This window comes from Trichomycterus rosablanca, chromosome 2 (genome assembly GCF_030014385.1).
Source record: "Trichomycterus rosablanca isolate fTriRos1 chromosome 2, fTriRos1.hap1, whole genome shotgun sequence".
NCBI classification, from domain to species: Eukaryota; Metazoa; Chordata; class Actinopteri; order Siluriformes; family Trichomycteridae; genus Trichomycterus; species Trichomycterus rosablanca.
The window spans coordinates 1,600,349-1,619,046 of record NC_085989.1 but is presented as its reverse complement, the minus strand read 5'-3'; the positions used below and the strand labels follow the sequence as shown (position 1 = coordinate 1,619,046).

The window sequence follows — 18,698 nt, the reverse complement described above, 5'->3', positions numbered from 1 at the left end:
ATGGAGAACATCTACAGCAACACTGATGTTGAATTCTCAAATATGAATAAAGAAGAGAAATGTTCAGATTTTGCAGGTATGGACACTTTTTGATTCCAGCACTACATGTAGTTGCAGTTAAAATGTTAATTTATATGATTTTTGCAACTGTTTTTTTGTTTTGCTTTTTTGTCTCACTGAACGGTTGGAACGTTTCCCTTTTAAAGTCTTTCTTACGTTTACTGTTTTCTGAGAATCTGCTGGGTCAAGAATAGATGCACAGCAACTGAGATCATATCGGTGGTTTAGGAAGCTCCATAACGTCCGTTTAATTGTGTGGCATGATATTTTAATTCCGTTTAAGTAATTATGATGAACTGCCTCTCATTTACAAAGTACATGAAACAGTGGTCCCCTGCCAAGGTCAGGAAAACAATACCCTGCTTTTAAACCTGCCTATTCAATTTGTGTTGGAATGTAAAGAGTTAAATTAAAAAAGCGTCTTTGCCGCCTCTGCTGTTGCTAGAAAAATGTTGTTGACCGGTGGTCCAGTTATACATGTACAGAGGGCCGAGCAATAGTGATTCAATTAAGACCAATTTCAAACAAAGTAAAGTTGACCAGTCGTATCGTCCCTCTAAATTGACGGCCTTTGTTATTGCTAATTTTATGACGAATTCCGCCCGCTGTGGGGACATGGATGCAATGTGATGATGCATTTATTTGCAAAAGGGTGCAAAAACATCAGAAATCCCAAAAGCCTCCAATAAAATTCTGTGGTCATTTTAATTATGTAGTAGTTGAATCATTTTCTGTCACTATCAGTGAAGCTGTCCACTTCACATTTACACACATCTTATCTGTTAACTTTGTACTTCTAATCCTGTAAGATGGTATTAGAAGGTTTTGGTTTGAGTGGTGAGTTTTGTAAGCACAGCTTTTGACTGAAATAGTTGTCCCTACCATGTGGAACTTCTCACGAGAGTAATCCTATGATCCATTATTATTTTTCAGATGTTTCTGATTGTGCTGAGTGGAAAATTAAAGAGAGAGAATACACTCCATCAAAAAGAAATGTGAAGTCTCTCATGGTGACTCTCATCCTGCTCCTGCTTGGTGCTTTAACTGCACTCAGTTTTCTGGCCGTCCTTTGTAAGTAATTGATTCATTTATTCATTTAACCATCTTCAGTAACAGCTTCTGAGAACAGGGCAGAAACAGACAGACAGGACCAAGGGGACACAAATTTATTCACATCCTATTTCAGAACCATGGGAGTTAATATGGAGTTGCAGCCTCCACTTTCTGTATGTGGGAAGGCTTTTCCATCACATTTTGGAGTGTGTCTGATGTAATTGATGTGTGTCAGATCTCTGTGAAGAGATATATAAATAATTAGGGTGTCCACATACTTTCGTCCACATGTAAATTATCGAGGTGTGCATTTTTATTAACTGACTATGCTCATTTGATTTTGCTTTTCTTGCTTTACAGATTTCAGTCAGTCAGTCTCACTTGATAGAGTTAGTGAGCAGTACACCAACGCTACAGCTTTACTGAAGATGCACGAAAATGAAACTACAGGTAAAAAGTTTTAATATAAAAAACTTATTATTATTATTATTGCATAATATAATTAATGAGGTTATCTGAAGCAACAAGTGACATCACAAGGGCACTTCAGGGGCAAATCTGATTTCAACTTGGGCCAATGCCCCTGTGGCCCCGCTCCTGGATTCTCATCTGGACCACACATGTAAGTTATGGTCAGTAGTGTAACTAAAGGACTGGACAGTATAACTGGTTTGTTATACTGGTTTTTGCTTTTATCATTAGTAGTTTGGATAAACATGCTACTTTATTGAGGCTGCAAATTCTAGTCGAAGTGTGGAAAGCTGAGCGAGAGAATAAATAGAGAAGTGAAATATAACTGTATTGGTAAGCAGTTGTGGTATTAACAAATCTGTGCAAGTTTAGAATTATTTCCTTGTTTGCAAGCCTTGTAAATGCATTTAGCGGTCAACATTAGCGGTTAGCATTAGCTGATATATTATTATTGATTTCTGTTTAAGAATGTTAAAGATGTTAATTTCTTTTTACATATACAAACTGCAGTTTTACTCTTTTTTTCTGCGTTGAACAATTAAAATCTAATTTGGAAAAAGTTCAAGTGAGCTACGAGTAGGGTTGCCAAGCGTCTTGTAAAATACGGAATCGTTCCTTATTTGGAAACTAAACGCCGAGTTCCGTATTGAACTGATACAGGACGCGCTTTTTTCCGTATTTTTATCAATGGGAGAAATGCTGCAGATTAGACTGAGACAGGGCGATATGTATGAAATAGAAGGAAAGTGCTGCTACTGTGGGAATTAGAAAGCGTTTGGTTATTATTTTAAGTAGTGTTCACTTTTAGTCTTAATAACACCGTGTGTTCATTACTCCGCTGTTCGAGTAGCGCAGTTGGCAGAGCGCAGCGCGCATATTTTTCCACCCTAGGTTCGAATCCGGCTTTCAGCAAAACTGAACTAACACAAGCAGGGCCAGCGCTATGATGAGGACCAAGATGAGGCGCTCGGGGTGGTGAAGCGGCAAAATACGCTAGCCCACCAGTCCTGAAGTTCAAATCTTAGCTTTCCTATCAGCCGATCGAGCACCTACACTGACACATGATTGGGACAGCAGCTGAACAGGGATTCCTTATAACTCCTCGGTCACTAGCAGGTCTGCAGCAGTAGAGGTGAAATATGATTGAGGAATTGAATATGACCCAAGCTGCATTCAAATACAGCTCACTTATAAGTGTATGTAAACTTTTGACTATAACTATGTCAGTGTATTAATGTGGCTGCTTCACTTCCTGATATATTGAGGTATAAATACCAGGGTTTGTAATATTTCCTGTTAGACAGTCGACTCTGAACCTTAGATGTGAATTAATTACAGAAACTTTCAGCCTCCAGAAATGGCAAAAAATACCAGAAATGATCAAACAGGTAAAAAAACTAAATCTTCATTCTGTAATAGTTCTATTTCTATACACATTTAAACAGTTAAGATTTGATTAATTAAGTAAATAAAATAACTATTTTGCTTCCGTTATCTAGATGAAGATGTTTACGAGAACGCTATAGAACTTAAAGAGGATCCAAAGAGGCAGAAAAGTGCAGGTATAATTTCATATTATTACTAAATAAACACTATTCTTATACTTCTGTTATTTAATAATTTACCTTTATATTTATGAACATATTCCAAATGTATAATCATAAACTATTTTAGATATTAGTGCTGCATATCAATAAATAATCTTTTTAATGATTAATTTGGTGCAAATACCATCAACAGCTCTGCAACAGAGGATTTATTTGCCGCTTGTGCCGGTGATTTTATCATTATAGAAAGCTGTGCTTCATTAACACTGTAGAACGACCTTCTAGTTTCCTGCTACTGCCTTCCTACTGCAATCATGCGTAAGAATGTGTTATTAAGGCTTTATAAAGGGAAGATACCCTTTTATTAAAGTTTCACCCAATGTCATTTTATAAACTGGTACGACCAATTTCTGAGGGTTCTTTCTTTTAGTGTATTCCACTCGAATATTCAAACGTGTGATAATGATATTTTATGTGAATGTCATGTGATTATTGTTACTGTAGTAAATCTTTACTGCTTATTTTTCCACATCTCTCACCACACTGGGTTGAAAACTGAAGAAAGAAAACCAGCTTCCTCTAAAGCAACAGTGAAGTTCCTCCTGGTGTTCCTCTGTCTCCTTCTGATTGGTGCTTCAATTGCACTTTGTGTTTTGGGCTTCCTGTGTAAGTATCTTCATCATCATCATCATCATCATTGTATAACAGTAGATTTTGCCGTGTGTTATGAACTGATTTTATTTTTTAATCATGTCTGATCTAATCCAACAGATCACAATCAGTCCGCCTCGTTTGATAAATTAAGTGAGCGGTTTGCTAACGCTACAGCTGAACTAAAACTGCAAGAGCTCAAAACCACCGGTGAGAGATTCAAACCTTTTACCTTTTAGTTTTCCTTTCAGTGAGTTATAAATATACCAGTCAGAACTGCTCTGAACTCAGTTGGAGTTTTAAAAGTAACAGTAGCAGTAACTATTCTTGTGTTTTAGTACTATAATTTATTTTAAAAATTAGCAGTAGGATTCTTTATTACATAGAACTTTTTCTTTTTGCATCAGCTAAAGAGCGAGAGTATAAACAGCTGGAGGAGAAACATCAGCGCATCCATGAAGTCCTTTCTAAAGGTATGGACACAGTGTCTGATTCTAATAATGAGAAGGTATATAGCATGTTATAGCAGGACACAGGATATACGGTAAAATGAGAGAGTAAAGTACAGGACCACCACGTTCCTCCAGAACTGATTTAATCTTGAAATAAATAAACTGTACATATACAAACCATCGAGAGCAGAATACTTTACTGGTTTGTTCTTTTGAGGTGCAGCACAGAGATGATCACATGACAAAATGCACTTAATGCATAAACACACACATTAAACATCATTAGCACATGAAAAGTCTCTTATGCTAACTTAATTACTATATGATTGCTAGGACCGCTTCATATGCCTCACATTTCATATGCTATGCGAATGAAAAATGTTAAATAGCTAAACACAAACCCTAAAGTTTGACTTTCACAGCAAATTACGTATTTCACAGGAAACGGCTCATTCATAGCTGTAAATTAGGTAAGGCCCTAAGTATAATAAATGCTATAATGAAGGTCAATATTTTCATAGCACCACAGAGAGCAGCAGATATCAAACACCCCACACATGGCACATTTTAAGATTTCCTCTTTCTCTCTTTTTAAACACAGCAAATAAAACTTGTGAACTGTGTGATGAAGGATGGAGGTCTCCTGGGTTGAAGTGCTACTTTTTCTCCACCAGTAATCTGAACTGGATGGCAAGTCGAGATTCCTGTGTTGAGAAAGGAGGTCACCTAGTGATCATAACCAGCCAAGCAGAACAGGTGATTCATTCAACCAAAATTTTCAGGCTAATCCACTTTATTGTTTAGATCTACTGTATAAAATCAATTAAAATTTTGATGGGGCCTTCTGTATATTCTTCTGTAACTTGTGACCACTTGTGGAAGTGGATTTTTTACCCATACTTTCTGTCTCTTGAAATCTCTAAACTCCCTGAACTTGTGCATTGGGACACGTTCTTCTTAAAAATAGTTTACAAATCACAGCTTTGTGTTTTTATTTGCATTTGTCAAATAAGAAAATTATTATGTATTTTTAGATGAAATGTTGGTACTGTTGTTTTTTGTACTCAGTTAATTGTATGTTATTTTATATTTTAGGATTTTTTATACTTAAATGTTAAAGAAACTCACTGGATGGGTCTGAATGATCTGGAGACGGAGGGAAAGTGGATGTGGGTGAACAACAAGACCTTGGATGAGACCGGTGTGAAGTAAGAGCTTCATTCACTCACTTTACATGTTTTCATAAAGCTTCTGAAAATATAAAGCTAGAAGATTATTTATCTGATAATGTTCTTTTCATTCCTATGAAGGTTCTGGTTCGAGACGGATCCCAGTGAGCCTGATAACTGGACAGTGGAGGACCCTTCTGGAGAGAACTGTGCTAGTTTGGGAGATGAGAAAGGCAATTATCATAGATGGTTTGATGCTTCCTGTCAGAAGGTGAAAAAGTACATCTGTGAGAAGTAAAAAGATTGGAGAAGCTTTTTTAGGAGAGCAGAACAGGATCTGTTTGTTTAAATGTTTAAACTTGGTTTGGTTATTTTGTGTAACTTGCAAAGGTTAAAAAATAGCAAGCTTTAGATTTACCTATAAGAGATTTTCTTACCTATTATTTTTGCTTTAATTTACACAATGTTTGTGACTGTACTCGTGTAAGAAACAATAAAAGTACAACAATTCTTGTTGAGCATTAATTCAATAATAATAATAAATAATTCTCTTACACACGTCACCTGTTTTGAACAACCAGTGAAAGACCTGGAGGTGGAGAAGCTCTGCATGATGGATGTTTATGAGAGAGTCAGAACATTTTGAATGAAAATATTGAAATGAAATCAGGAGAGTTTTACTGGGTATAAAAACAAAATGTAACAAACTGCCCCCTGCTTATAATTGTCTGAAACAGCATGTCACTGGTTTTCAGAGTGCCAAGATCTAATGGCATTAAAAACTTTTATCTCTCGAAACGGTGACATGTTACCAATAAAATTGTACATATAAACCCTCGTCTCTGAATAAAGCTCTGGATCAGACTGAACCCTCTGTACCCGAGTGATCACTGTGTCCCCTGGCGTCAGTTTACCTGAATCTATCCACTGGGGTACGAGTTCACGGGGTCTTGCCCCCTTTGCCCCTTTTGCCCCCTTTGCTAGTAAAACAGCATTCAGATTTTTGTGTCTGTTGGAACTGATGCCCATGTGAGCTCAGGCGGTGATGTTTAATGAGAAGGTCTGGTTTGAGAAGTCTGTTGCAATCCTTCACAAAAGTGTTCGGTGGAGTCGATCAGCGCTTTGTCAAGGCCACTAAAGTTCATAAATACCAAATTCTGCCAAATCATGTCAAATCGGGACATTATTGACGACGCTTTGTACACAGGGGGCACAGTCATGCTGGGAAAGCATTTCAAATATTATTATTATTATTATTGTCTATAACTGATTTTGTATTATGTACCTGTTAGCATGGCTAAAACACATACACTCGATCAGGGCTCTTAAGTCTCACGCATTTCAACAAGCTCTCACGCTCACACGCCACACATGGTATTTCTCACTCTGAGAAATGATTAACTTCGCCGCACAGAAATGACTATATCCTATCTATCCTATTCCTATCCTACACACGAGTCAAAGGCAGATTACTCCGAGCTCATACAGCTCAGAGCGGTAGAGAGAACATCTCTATCTACGGCTCTGGTACAGCTGTCTTGAATTAGCGACCGATAGGCCAATCAGAAAAATGGTGGCCAATCAGAAAAATAGAATTTCTCAGCCAATCAGAAAATAGAATTTCTTGTTGCTGGGTGAGGTCTGAAATAGGTTTCAGCTGCAAGCACGCGTTCCATGAATGCGCAGCGGAAGTAACCTATGCTCTGGCTGGAGGTGGAGGAGAACCTAACCTATGTATTAGGAACATTGTTCAAAAAAATATAATATCTAAACCAGCTGCAGTATGCTTTAGGAATAACTTATATTATGATTTTAGATTGGAAAATAACCAGGCTTTTACCAAATAATTTTTTTTTATCACAAATAAGGTAAGGGAAGTAACTCTAAGGATTCTGCATAGATGTTACCCTATCAATAAAACTATTGCTAAATTTAAAAAAGATATAAATACTGAATGTTCATTTTGTCACAAATGTGAAGAATCCCTTAATCACTTATTTTGGGATTGTTCATTTTGCTAAATTTTTTGGACTGATTTAAATAATTTTATTCATAGAAAAATTAACTATAACTTTAAATTGAAAACTGAATTTATTCTATTTGGAATAACTAAAAGTGACATATTATCTTAATAATATAAAGTGTCTTAATATTATCCAAATATCACATTCATTGTTGTAAATTTATGAATGATAGACCAAACTTCAACACTTTTAAGGCATCCTTTATATCGTACTAAAGGATTATCTTATCTTATCCTGTCTTACCTTAAAAAAAATGTGAAGGCAAGATGTACTTTAACACTGCTAGAAAAGTTCTCTATCCCTTAAGGTCATTGTAGAAAATCATTAAATGGTATTATCTATAAATTCCTGCTTTAGCTAATTTTATTGATAGTTTATTTTATTTCTATTTCTATAACCTCGAGCAATTTTTAGTTAATAATTGTCTAATTTTCATTGTGTCTGTTACATCTTGGCCGTGATTGATTTATTCTTTTGTAATATATTTGTTGTTCAATAAAGTTCATTAAAAAAAAAGGTGGAAGAGAACCGTCAGGATCATCAGGTAATACCGACACGCACCCCCCTCCCCATTTTTCCACATCTCTCACCACGCTGTGTTGAAAACTAAAGAAAGAAAACCAGCTTCCTCTAAAGAAACAGTGAAGTTCCTCCTGGTGTTCCTCGGTCTCCTTCTGATTGGTGCTTTAATTGCACTTTGTGTTTTGGGCTTCCTGTGTAAGTATCACTCTTCATCTTCATCATCATCATCATCATTGTATAACAGTAGATTTTGCAGTGTGTTAAGAACTGATTTTATTTTTTCATCATGTCTGATCTAATCCAACAGATCACAATCGGTCTTCCTCGTTTGAAGAATTAAGAGAGCAGTTTGCTAACGCTACAGCTGAACTGAAACTGCAGGACCTCAAAACCACCGGTGAGAGATTCAAACCATTTACTTTTTGTCTCTTTCTTTCAGTGAGTTATAAATATACCAGTCAGAGCTGCTCTGATCTCAGTTGGAGTTTTAAAAGTAACAGTAGTAGCAGTAACTATTCTTGTGTTTTTAGTACTAGAGTTTATATGAACAGTTTTATTTACAATAAATTATCAGTAAGATCCTGTATTACATAGAAATCAAACAAACAAAAAAAAAACATTTTTAATGTTACTGATTTCTGTTTGAGAAATTTCTTTTTACTGTTTTTTTCTTTGTTGAAGAATTTAAATCTAGTTTGGAAAAAGTTCAAGTGAGCTACATAAATGCATCAAAGCAACTGGACTAAAAGCTAAATCAGTTTCTGTGACAGCAATAAATTTAACTAAAGTGCAATTAAAAATGTAAACATACATAAAAAGAGACTTTTTCTTTTTGCATCAGCTAAAGAGCGAGAGTGTAAACAGCTGGAGAAAAAACATCAGCGCATCCATGAAGTCCTTTCTAAAGGTATGGACACAGTGTCTGATTCTAATAATGAGAAGGTATAACATGTTATAGCAGGACACAGGATATACGGTAAAATGAGAGAGTAAAGTACAGGACCACCACGTTCCTCCAGAATAGATCTTTCTCTTAACACTCTCATACAAATCCTGAAAGATTTGTGGTGGTTCGTTATAGGATGTTCAAGCTGAGGTCTGTGGAAAGATTGAGAAGATGAAGATCTACTTTACAGTCCACTGTTTAAGTCTGATAGTTGGCACATTTTACTAAATATTTCCTTCTTCGCTCTTTTTAATTACAGCAAATAAGAGCTGTGAGCTGTGTGATGAAGGATGGAGGTCTCTTGGGTTGAAGTGCTACTTCTTCTCCACCAATAATCTGAACTGGACGCCGAGTCGAGACACCTGTGTTGAGAAAGGAGGTCACCTAGTGATCATAACCAGCCAAGCAGAGCAGGTGATCGTTTTACACTATGCAAAAATAATTAAATAACGAATTATGTTGCCCCTGTCTTTATTATCCTGTAGTTTGTATTGTTCAAATAAAAGCATATAAAATTATACTAAGTATTATACTTTGTGCCAACAAATTTAGAAATGCTACTTCCAGTGATTGTGCACGAAGCAAGGCACAGAAAGACATGGTTTAACAAGTTTAACATTACTTCATTTGTCTGACCTTACAAATGCTTGTGGCCTGATGGACACAAATTCCTACAGACACATTTCAAAGCCTCACAGTAGGAGTGAAGGTTGTTAGATGGAATAAGGTGTTCATGGTCATATAGCACCATATAGTGTACTTGTTTTTAGATGATTTTAGATCAATGATATTAATAATACATTTTTTCATGAAATTTTATTTATTAGGATTTTTTAGCTTCACAAATTAAAGACCTTCACTGGATGGGTCTGAATGATCTGGAGACGGAAGGAAAGTGGATGTGGGTGAACAACAAGACCTTGGATGAGACCGGTGTGAAGTAAGAGCTTCATTCACTCACTTTACATGATTTACTGAAACGTCTGAGGATTTAAAGCTAGAAAATTATTGAACTTAATTAAATTAATTTCTATCTGTAAAGGTTCTGGTATAAGAGGACAGATCATGTCAGTGAGCCTGATAACTGGAGAGAAGAGGACCCTTCTGGAGAGAACTGTGCTTGTATGGGGCATTTATTTGGTGCTGTAGGTGACTGGTTTGATGTCACTTGTCGTAGAAAGCAAAAGTACATCTGTGAAAAACAAGTGTGAGATACAAATATAAGAAACTTGAACCGTCTGTTCACATGTTCGAACCTGCTTGAGTTATTTTATATAGATGTTAAAACTGAAAAAATAAGGAATAAGGAATGTGTGTTGTAGGGCATTGCATTCTAAATGTTTTTTTATTTACAATATACAATAAAGTTAATCAGAAAATCTTTTCTTTTTACTTTTATCAGTTAAATAAAGATATAAGAGAATTAACACATCACAGATTTTTCTTTTTGTGTTTTACAAAACGTCCCAACTAAATTCTAATGTTAATGTTAATTATATTCATTCAAAATCTAATAAACAAAATAAAGAGTGAAAAAGTCTGAATACTTTCTGAATCCACTGCATCCACAGAATAAGCACTGACAGGTAAAGTGAAGAAGGATTCATGTGAAGTTTGCATGTTCATGTCCAGAGGTAGTTTGGAACTCATTAGTGCCGTCGTGTTCTATGATAATTGTTCACTTCCTTTGTGAATATAGCAGATATTTCCTGCTATCTGACACTGTAGCTCGAGCTTCTAGTGTAGAGATCAGAAAATGAAGAACATCTACAGTAACGCTGACTTTGAACTCTCAAATATGAATATAGAAGAGAAATGTTCAGATTTTGCATTTTTGATTCCAACACTACATGTAGTTGCAGTTAAAATGTTAATTTATATGATTTTTGTAACTGTTTTTTTGTTTAACTAAACGGTTGGAACGCTTCCCTTTTAAAGTCTTTCTCAAGTTCACTGTGGGTTTTCTAAGAATCTGCTGGGACAAGAATAGATGCACAGCAACTGAGATCATATCAGTGGTGTAGGAAATTCCATAATGTCCGTTTAATTGTGTGGCATGATATTTTAATTCAAACAAAGTAAAGTTGATCAATCGTATCGTCCCTCTCAGTGCTTGTAACTTTGTGATCATTGGTATTCCTGTGTGAGGTAGGCTATTGGTTAAAGTATATTATTTGCTGTAACTTGTTTTAGAATAACTTGTCTTAGAATTTATCTCTGCAACTTTGATTATTAACTTGCTTAACTGTGGCTGCATTAATCTGTGTTCTGCTGATTGGTTAAAGTGGTTTCAGGTGACTGTTGTTAGGCCTGTTGTTAGAGGCCTAGGTGTGAATTGAGGGGCAGGGCTAAGCTTAGTATAAAATTAAAGCTGGTCTTCTCTATCACTAGGTTTTAATATCTGTCTGAATTGTTTAACCTATCTATTTTTTTTACTACTAATCTAAACTAACTTGGGTAAGTACTATCAGTCTCTGACATTGTCTAAACTATCTACTTTTCTCAGCATGTGCTACTCAAACATTCCTGTGCTTATATCTCACAGACCCTGCAGACATCAGAGGGCACATTATAGAAACAGCAACGCCAGCAACCTCATCTACCCCCAACTGTTGCAACAGTCTCAAACAGTGGTGGTAGGTGGGGTCTGGAATTGTCAATCAGCCGTCCAAAAAGCTGACTTCATCTCAGCTTATGCACTTTCTCACAGCCTTGACTTCCTGGCACTGACTGAGACGTGGATCACCACCGAGAACTCAGCAACACCAGCAGCCTTATCCTCTGCCTACACCTTCTCTCATACACCGAGAGGATCTGGTAGGGGCGGTGGTACAGGTTTGCTCCTGACCAAGAAATGGCAATTCACTACTGTGAATGTTTCTCACCTTAACATTTCATCTTTTGAATTTCATGCTATTATTGTTACTTTTCCGATTACTCTTAATGTCATTGTTATTTACAGACCACCTGGCGCACTGGGAGACTTCATAGGAGAGCTGGATGTTCTTCTGAGTTTCTTCCCTTCAGATGGTACTCCTCTGACTGTTCTTGGTGACTTTAATCTCCCTTCACTTCAGTCCTCCTGTCTTCTTCCTCTTCTTTCATCTTTCGACCTCCTCTTTAATCACAGCCCTCCGACACACAAAGGAGGCAATCTTCTGGACCTGGTCTTCAGCCGTGCAGCTTCTGTTCTGGACCTCACTGTCACCCCACTGCACCTCTCTGACCATCATTTTGTGTCCTTCTCTCTCTGTCTCCCAACTCTTCCTACCTCCAATCACACTTTCACCCTTACAACACGCCCCAATCTTCACTCTTTATCTTCCTCCCTGTTGATCTCCACCATCCTAACTTCACTACCTAATCCTGACATTCTTGCTACCCTTCCACTTAACTCTGCAACTAATACTCTACTTTCTTCTCTTTCAACATCCCTCGATCAGCTCTGTCCTCCTACCCTCAAACGAGGAAAACCTTCTCACCCTGCTCCTTGGCTTTCAGACGCATTGCGCAGCAACAGAAGAGAATTGAGGGCAGCTGAGAGAAAGTGGAGGAAATCTAAGCTTGGTGTTGATCTCCACTCCTACCACGATCTGCTGTCCAGGTTCTCATCTGATGTGACTGCTGCAAAAACATCTTTTTACAAAGCCAAGCTTGAACAATCTGCTGCTGACCCACGTAAGCTTCATGCTATATTTTCCTCTCTTCTGAACCCTCCTCCTCCTCCCCCTTCTGCCTCTCTCACTGCTACTGACTTTGCAACATTCTTCCAGGACAAGATTGACAAAATCAATCAATCCTTGTCTCCGACTGACCCACTTTCAACTGACCCTCAACCCACCAACACACTCACCAGCTTCACCCCACTCACCATGGATGAGGTTACACAGCTCCTCTCATCCAGCAATCCCACTACATGCACACTTGACCCAAATACCATCCACCATCCTCAAAGACCTCTCGTAGGACCTAATCCCCTTCATCACACCCATCATCAACAACTCCCTGACATCAGGTGTTGTCCCTACTGCTTTTAAGAAGGCTCAGGTCATTCCCCTTCTTAAGAAACCTACACTAGACACTATAGACATTAACAACTACAGACCTGTCTCACTCCTCTCTTTTCTATCCAAAATTCTTGAACGTGCTGTCTATAACCAACTATCTGCCTTTCTTACTCAGAATGACCTCCACGATCCGTACCAGTCTGGCTTCAAGGCAGCACATTCTACAGAAACAGCACTTGTAGCTGTTACTGAGAAGCTTCATGCAGCTAAAGCAGCCAAACTGTCATCTGTTCTTATTCTTCTTGACCTTTCTGCAGCCTTCGACACAGTGAATCACGGCATTCTCCTGACCACTCTCTCCAACCTTGGAGTAACAGGTTCAGCATGGCAATGGATGGCCTCCTACCTGGAAGGGCGCTCCTACCAAGTGTCATGGAGGGGATCCATATCTACCCCATGCACTCTCTCAACCGGTGTTCCTCAGGGCTCTGTACTTGGCCCACTTCTCTTCTCTATCTACACCCGCTCTCTGGGTAAGGTCATAGCCTCCCATGGCTTCTCCTACCACTCCTATGCAGATGACACTCAGCTTGTTCTGTCATTTCCTTCTTCAGACACGCAAGTCTCAGCTCGCATCTCAGCATGTCTACGAGATATCTCACAATGGATGTCAGCTCATCATCTAAAACTTAATCCCAGCAAGACAGAGATGTTGCTCATTCCTGGAGATCTGTCTCCAACCCAGGACCTAGTCATTTCTCTGGATGACTTCCAGATTAGACCATCTGATAAGGTAAGAAGTCTTGGTGTTGTCCTGGATAACCAGCTGACCTTCTCTCCTTATATAGCCAACATGACGAGATCGCGCCGGTTCCTCCTGTACAACATCAGGAAGATTCGGCCATTTCTCTCCAGAGAAGCTACCCAGATTCTGGTGCAATCACTTGTAATCTCTCGGTTGGACTACTGCAACTCCCTCCTGGCAGGAAATCCCATGGCCACTATTAAACCCTTACAGCTCATTCAAAATGCAGCTGCCCGTCTGGTCTTTAACCAACCTAAACACTGCCACATCACCCCACTGCTGCGTTCTCTTCACTGGCTTCCTGTAGCTGCACGCATTCAGTTTAAAACACTGACGCTCGCCTACAAAGCCAAAAATGGACCAGCCCCAAGCTACCTTCGGGGTCTAATCAAACCCCGCTCTGTACCACGCAACCTCCGAGCCTCTAGTCTCGCTCGACTTGAGCCTCCATCCAGGACTAAAGGAAGACAAGCATCAAGGCTGTTCTCTGTTCTAGCGCCCAAATGGTGGAACGAACTTCCTCTGTCTGTCCGAACAGCTGAGTCTCTTGCTGTCTTTAAAAAACGATTAAAAACCTTCATCACCTTTTTACTAAACACTTAGGCTGATTAGTACTTATTTACTAACACTTTATTCCAATCTTTTCCATTTAAAAAAAAAAAAAAAAAAAAAAAAAAAAAAAGGCACTTTAGTTCTAACAGGTTTTAGCAGATTTGTGTTCTTCGACTGTTGTCTATCTAAACTTAAGGAATGAAATGTTCACTATGGAAGCACTTCTGTAAGTCGCTCTGGATAAGAGCGTCTGCTAAATGCTGAAAATGTAAATGTAAATTGACGGGCTTTGTTATTGCTAATTTTATGACGAATTCCGGCCCGCTGTGGGGACATGGATGCAATGTGATGATGCATTTATTTGCAAAAGGGTGCAAAAACATCAGAAATCCCAAAAGCCTCCAATAAAATTCTGTGGTAATTTCAATCATGAGCTTTTTTTGTCAGAATCTGAGAATGGTGATGATGATTATGAAAATGTTGAGGAGATGGATGGACGTCCAACAGCCAGCGTTCACACAGGTAGGTCTTCATAGTAATTAAATGAATGACTATATATAAAAATACAAAAACTAGTAAAAGAAAAAGTGGTTGAATAGTTTTCTGTCACTATAAGTAAAGCTGTCCACTTCACATTTTATTCACATTTTTGTCCACTTCTAATCCTGTAAGATGGTATTAGAAGGTTTTGGTTTGAGTGGTGTGTTTTGTAAGCACAGCTCTTGACTGGAATAGTTGTCCTCACCATGTGGAACTTCTCACAACAGTAAACCTATGATCCATTATTATTTTTCAGATGTTTCTGATTGTGCTGAGTGGAAAATTAAAGAGAGAGCATACACTCCATCAAAAAGAAATGTGAAGTCTCTCATGGTGACCCTCATCCTGCTCCTGCTTGGTGCTTTAACTGCACTCAGTTTTCTGGCCGTCCTTTGTAAGTAATTGATTCATTTATTCATTTAACCGTCTTCAGTAACAGCTTCTGAGAACAGGGCAGAAACAGACAGGGCCAAGGGGACGCAAATTTATTCACATCCTATTTCAGAACCATGGGAGTTAATATGGAGTTGCAGCCTCCACTTTCTGCATGTGGGAAGGCTTTTCCATCACATTTTGGAGTGTGTCTGATGTAATTGATGTGTGTCTGACGTCAGACACTGATGGACGAGAAAAGTCAGGTCCTAGTGAAGAGTGTGGCTAAATAATTAGGGTGTCCACATACTTTCAGCCACATGTAACCTATCGAAGTGTGCGTTTTTATTGACTCTCTGACTATGCTCATTTGATTTTGCTTTTCTTGCTTTACAGATTTCAGTCAGTCAGTCTCACTTGATAGAGTTAGTGAGCAGTACACCAACGCTACAGCTTTACTGAAGATGCACGAAAATGAAACTACAGGTAAAAAGTTTTAATATAAAAAAACGTATTATTATTATTGCATAGTATAATTAATGAGGTTCTCTGAAGTGACATTACAGGGGCATTTTAGAGGCAAATCTGATTTCAACTGGGGCCAATGCCCCTGTGGCCCCGCTCCTGGATTCTCATCTGGACCACACATGTAAGTTATGGTCGTTAGTGTAATTAATTATACTTGATGGACTGGACAGTATAACTGGTTTGTTGTGCGGTGTGAACTTTGAAACCCAACACACATGAAATTATTCTAAAACTGCCCTAAATTATCCGCTAAAAGCTAAAACTTTTATGTTTTTGCTTTTATCGTTAGTAGTTTTAGAAGCAGAAGGATGAACATTCTACTTTACTGAGGCTGCAAATTATATTCCAAGTGTGAAAAGCTGAGCGAGAGAATAAACAGAGAAGTGAAATATAACTGTATTGGTCAGCGGTTGTGGTATTAACAGATCTACTGATGTGCAAGTTTAGAATTATTTCCTTGTTTGCAAGCCTTGTAAATGCATTTAGCGGTTAGCATTAGCGGATATATTATTATTGATTTCTGTTTAAGAAATGTTATTTTCTTTTTACATATACGAACTGCAGTTTTACTCTTTTTTTTCTGTGTTGAAGAATTAAAATCTAATTTGGAAGAAGTTCAAGTGAGCTACGAGGCTGCATCAAAACAACTGGACCTGTGTGAACAGCCCTGTGAATGCATTTAGTGGTTAGCAATAACGGTTAGCATTAGTGATTAGCTTTAGCTCAGTCTTCGTTTATTCTAGTGTTGATTGTATCGTGTAGTTTCCATGTTCATATTTTTCCCTGTTATGCTCACTCTTGCCCACATTGTTTGGTTTATTTTTCTTCTGTCTTGATCAAGCCAACATAAAAGTTTGTTTATGAACTTTTACATTTCTATGTATTATTATTCTTCCATTTTTTATCACTTTCTTTTCTAGGACTGTTTGAGCTGTAAGGTGTGTTTGTGCTTTTTTGGAACTATCAGACACACTGGTTTTGTTCAATCCTTTTATTATTATTTCATCCAATTATCCAATTATTATTTTAGGATATAATAGTAAAATAATTAATATGTGAGGTCCAATTGACACTTTTCACACATATGGAGCTCTCTTTGTCTTTTTTAGTTTGTTTATTTGGGTCGTTAATATTCAGAAAGCCAAAAGCCAATGAGCTGTAATTTTGTGAAGAGCCAAAAAATCCTTGATGTTTGAAAGTTTAGACAAATGCCCAAAAGATTGAATATTAAGACTGTCCAAATTACCTGACCTGCCAGCGTGTGGATTACCAGATCCCAGTTAAGTCTGTCCTAGAGAGTTCTTCTATAAAGACAACTTGATCCTGTCATTTTGTCCTTTACTCGTCTCTCTAGTCAGGCTGTTAACCAGAACTGTATAAACAGTTTTGCCCTGAATAAGAATTTTTTGTAATACAGATAACAGTCACAGTTAAGCAAGCTTCACATCACCAAAACTGCCAGTTCGCTGTGTCACAAAAAAGAAAGATGGGAAATAGTTTTTACTTATTAATTATTCATGCTTTTTTTTCTTTGTGTTCAAGAATTAAAATCAAGTTTGGATAAAGTTCAAGAGAGCTACGAGGGTGCATCAAAACAACGTGATGGTAAATTATTTACTTAAAGTAGGTAAAATTAAGTAAATTAAAATTGAGTAAGTAAAATCTGAAGAACTGTAGTATAAAACATCTCCACATAATACAATAGTTCTTTGTTGCTGTATGCATATTTTTGGTCAGCCTATTTTTGTCATATTCTCAAATAAATTGTTGTTCCACTTAGTTACAGAAAAAAATTGCAGATTTCAAAGACTGCCACAAAATTCATTCCTTTCTTTATTATTTTTTTATATAAAAAGTTATTGGTTTCTGTTTAAAAAATGTTAATTACTTTAGAAATATACTAACTGCAGTTTTGTTTTTTTTCTGTGTTAAAGAATTAAAATCAAGTTTGGAAAAAGTTCAAGTGAGCTACGAAGCTGCATCAAAACTACTTTACTACTGGATTAAAAGCTAAATCAGTTTCTGTGACTGCAATAAATTTAACTCACATGCAATTCAAAATGTAAACATACATAAAAAGAGACTTTTTCTTTTTGCATCAGCTAAAGAGCGAGAGTGTAAACAGAAACATCAACGCATCCATGAAGTCCTTTCTAAAGGTATGGACACAGTGCCTGATTCTAATAATGAGAAGGTATAACATGTTATAGCAGGACACAGGATATACGGTAAAATGAGAGAGTAAAGTGCAGGACCACCACGTTCCTCCAGAATAGATCTTTCTCTTAACACTCTCATACAAATCCTGAAAGATTTGTGCTGGTTTGTTATAGGATTGTTACGTTCCTCTAAAAGATGTTATTACATAGGGGTAAGGAGGAGGTAACCACGTGACTGTATTTAAGAAGAAGTAAATAAATAAATAAATAAAGACCACGACCGTGGGAATTGCCAGCAGTAATTATTGGAGTTTTACTTAGTAAGTGAATAACATAAGTGAATATTTTTTTACAGATTTTCACAAACAAAAAAAAAATCAAATATTAAACAAGCCAAGCCTTTATGGCGTACAAACATAGAACTAAAATTTAAAACAACTTATTAGGCTCAAAAGTAAAGGTGGACTATAGACTGTGCCAAAAGAAAGAAAAGAACAAAACAACTAAACTGCCTAACCAAAACTAAAACTGACCAAAAGTACATAAGTGGCACCAGCCTCTAACCTAGTGTGTCTAAACAGTTCATTTTAGTACTATCGTGTGTGTGTGTGTGTGTGTGTGTGTGTGTGTGTGTGTGTGTGTGTGTAACTTGCCTGTCCACGCTTCACGTTTTCAAAATGAGCTAAAAATAAATATACAATCGGCAGGAGCACGCTGAGAATATAACTTATCTATATTACTACAAGCGGTTTTGCGGTCCAAACAATTCAGCAGTTTCCCCAAACACAGGCTGCGTCCGGAATCGCATACTTCCATACTCAATAGTACGCGAAATGAAAA

The 18,698-nt window shown here is 37.5% G+C and overlaps 2 protein-coding genes across 2 annotated transcripts; both read left to right on the top strand.

Moving 5' to 3' along the window:
* Positions 1 to 5,701, top strand: LOC134300838 (C-type lectin domain family 4 member E-like). The gene is made up of 8 exons (XM_062985266.1): positions 1 to 76; positions 1,474 to 1,563; positions 3,084 to 3,146; positions 3,903 to 3,992; positions 4,190 to 4,268; positions 4,807 to 4,990; positions 5,330 to 5,442; positions 5,545 to 5,701. Exons 1-8 carry the CDS (start codon positions 1 to 3, stop codon positions 5,699 to 5,701), a joined length of 852 nt encoding a protein of 283 aa, XP_062841336.1.
* Positions 5,702 to 7,081: 1,380 nt separating this feature from the next.
* Positions 7,082 to 10,127, top strand: LOC134300829 (perlucin-like protein). The gene is made up of 5 exons (XM_062985256.1): positions 7,082 to 7,094; positions 8,257 to 8,346; positions 9,155 to 9,309; positions 9,723 to 9,835; positions 9,938 to 10,127. The coding sequence occupies exons 1-5, from the start codon at positions 7,082 to 7,084 to the stop codon at positions 10,104 to 10,106; spliced, it is 540 nt and encodes a 179-aa protein (XP_062841326.1). The 3' UTR covers positions 10,107 to 10,127.
* The last annotated feature ends 8,571 nt before the right edge of the window (positions 10,128 to 18,698 follow it).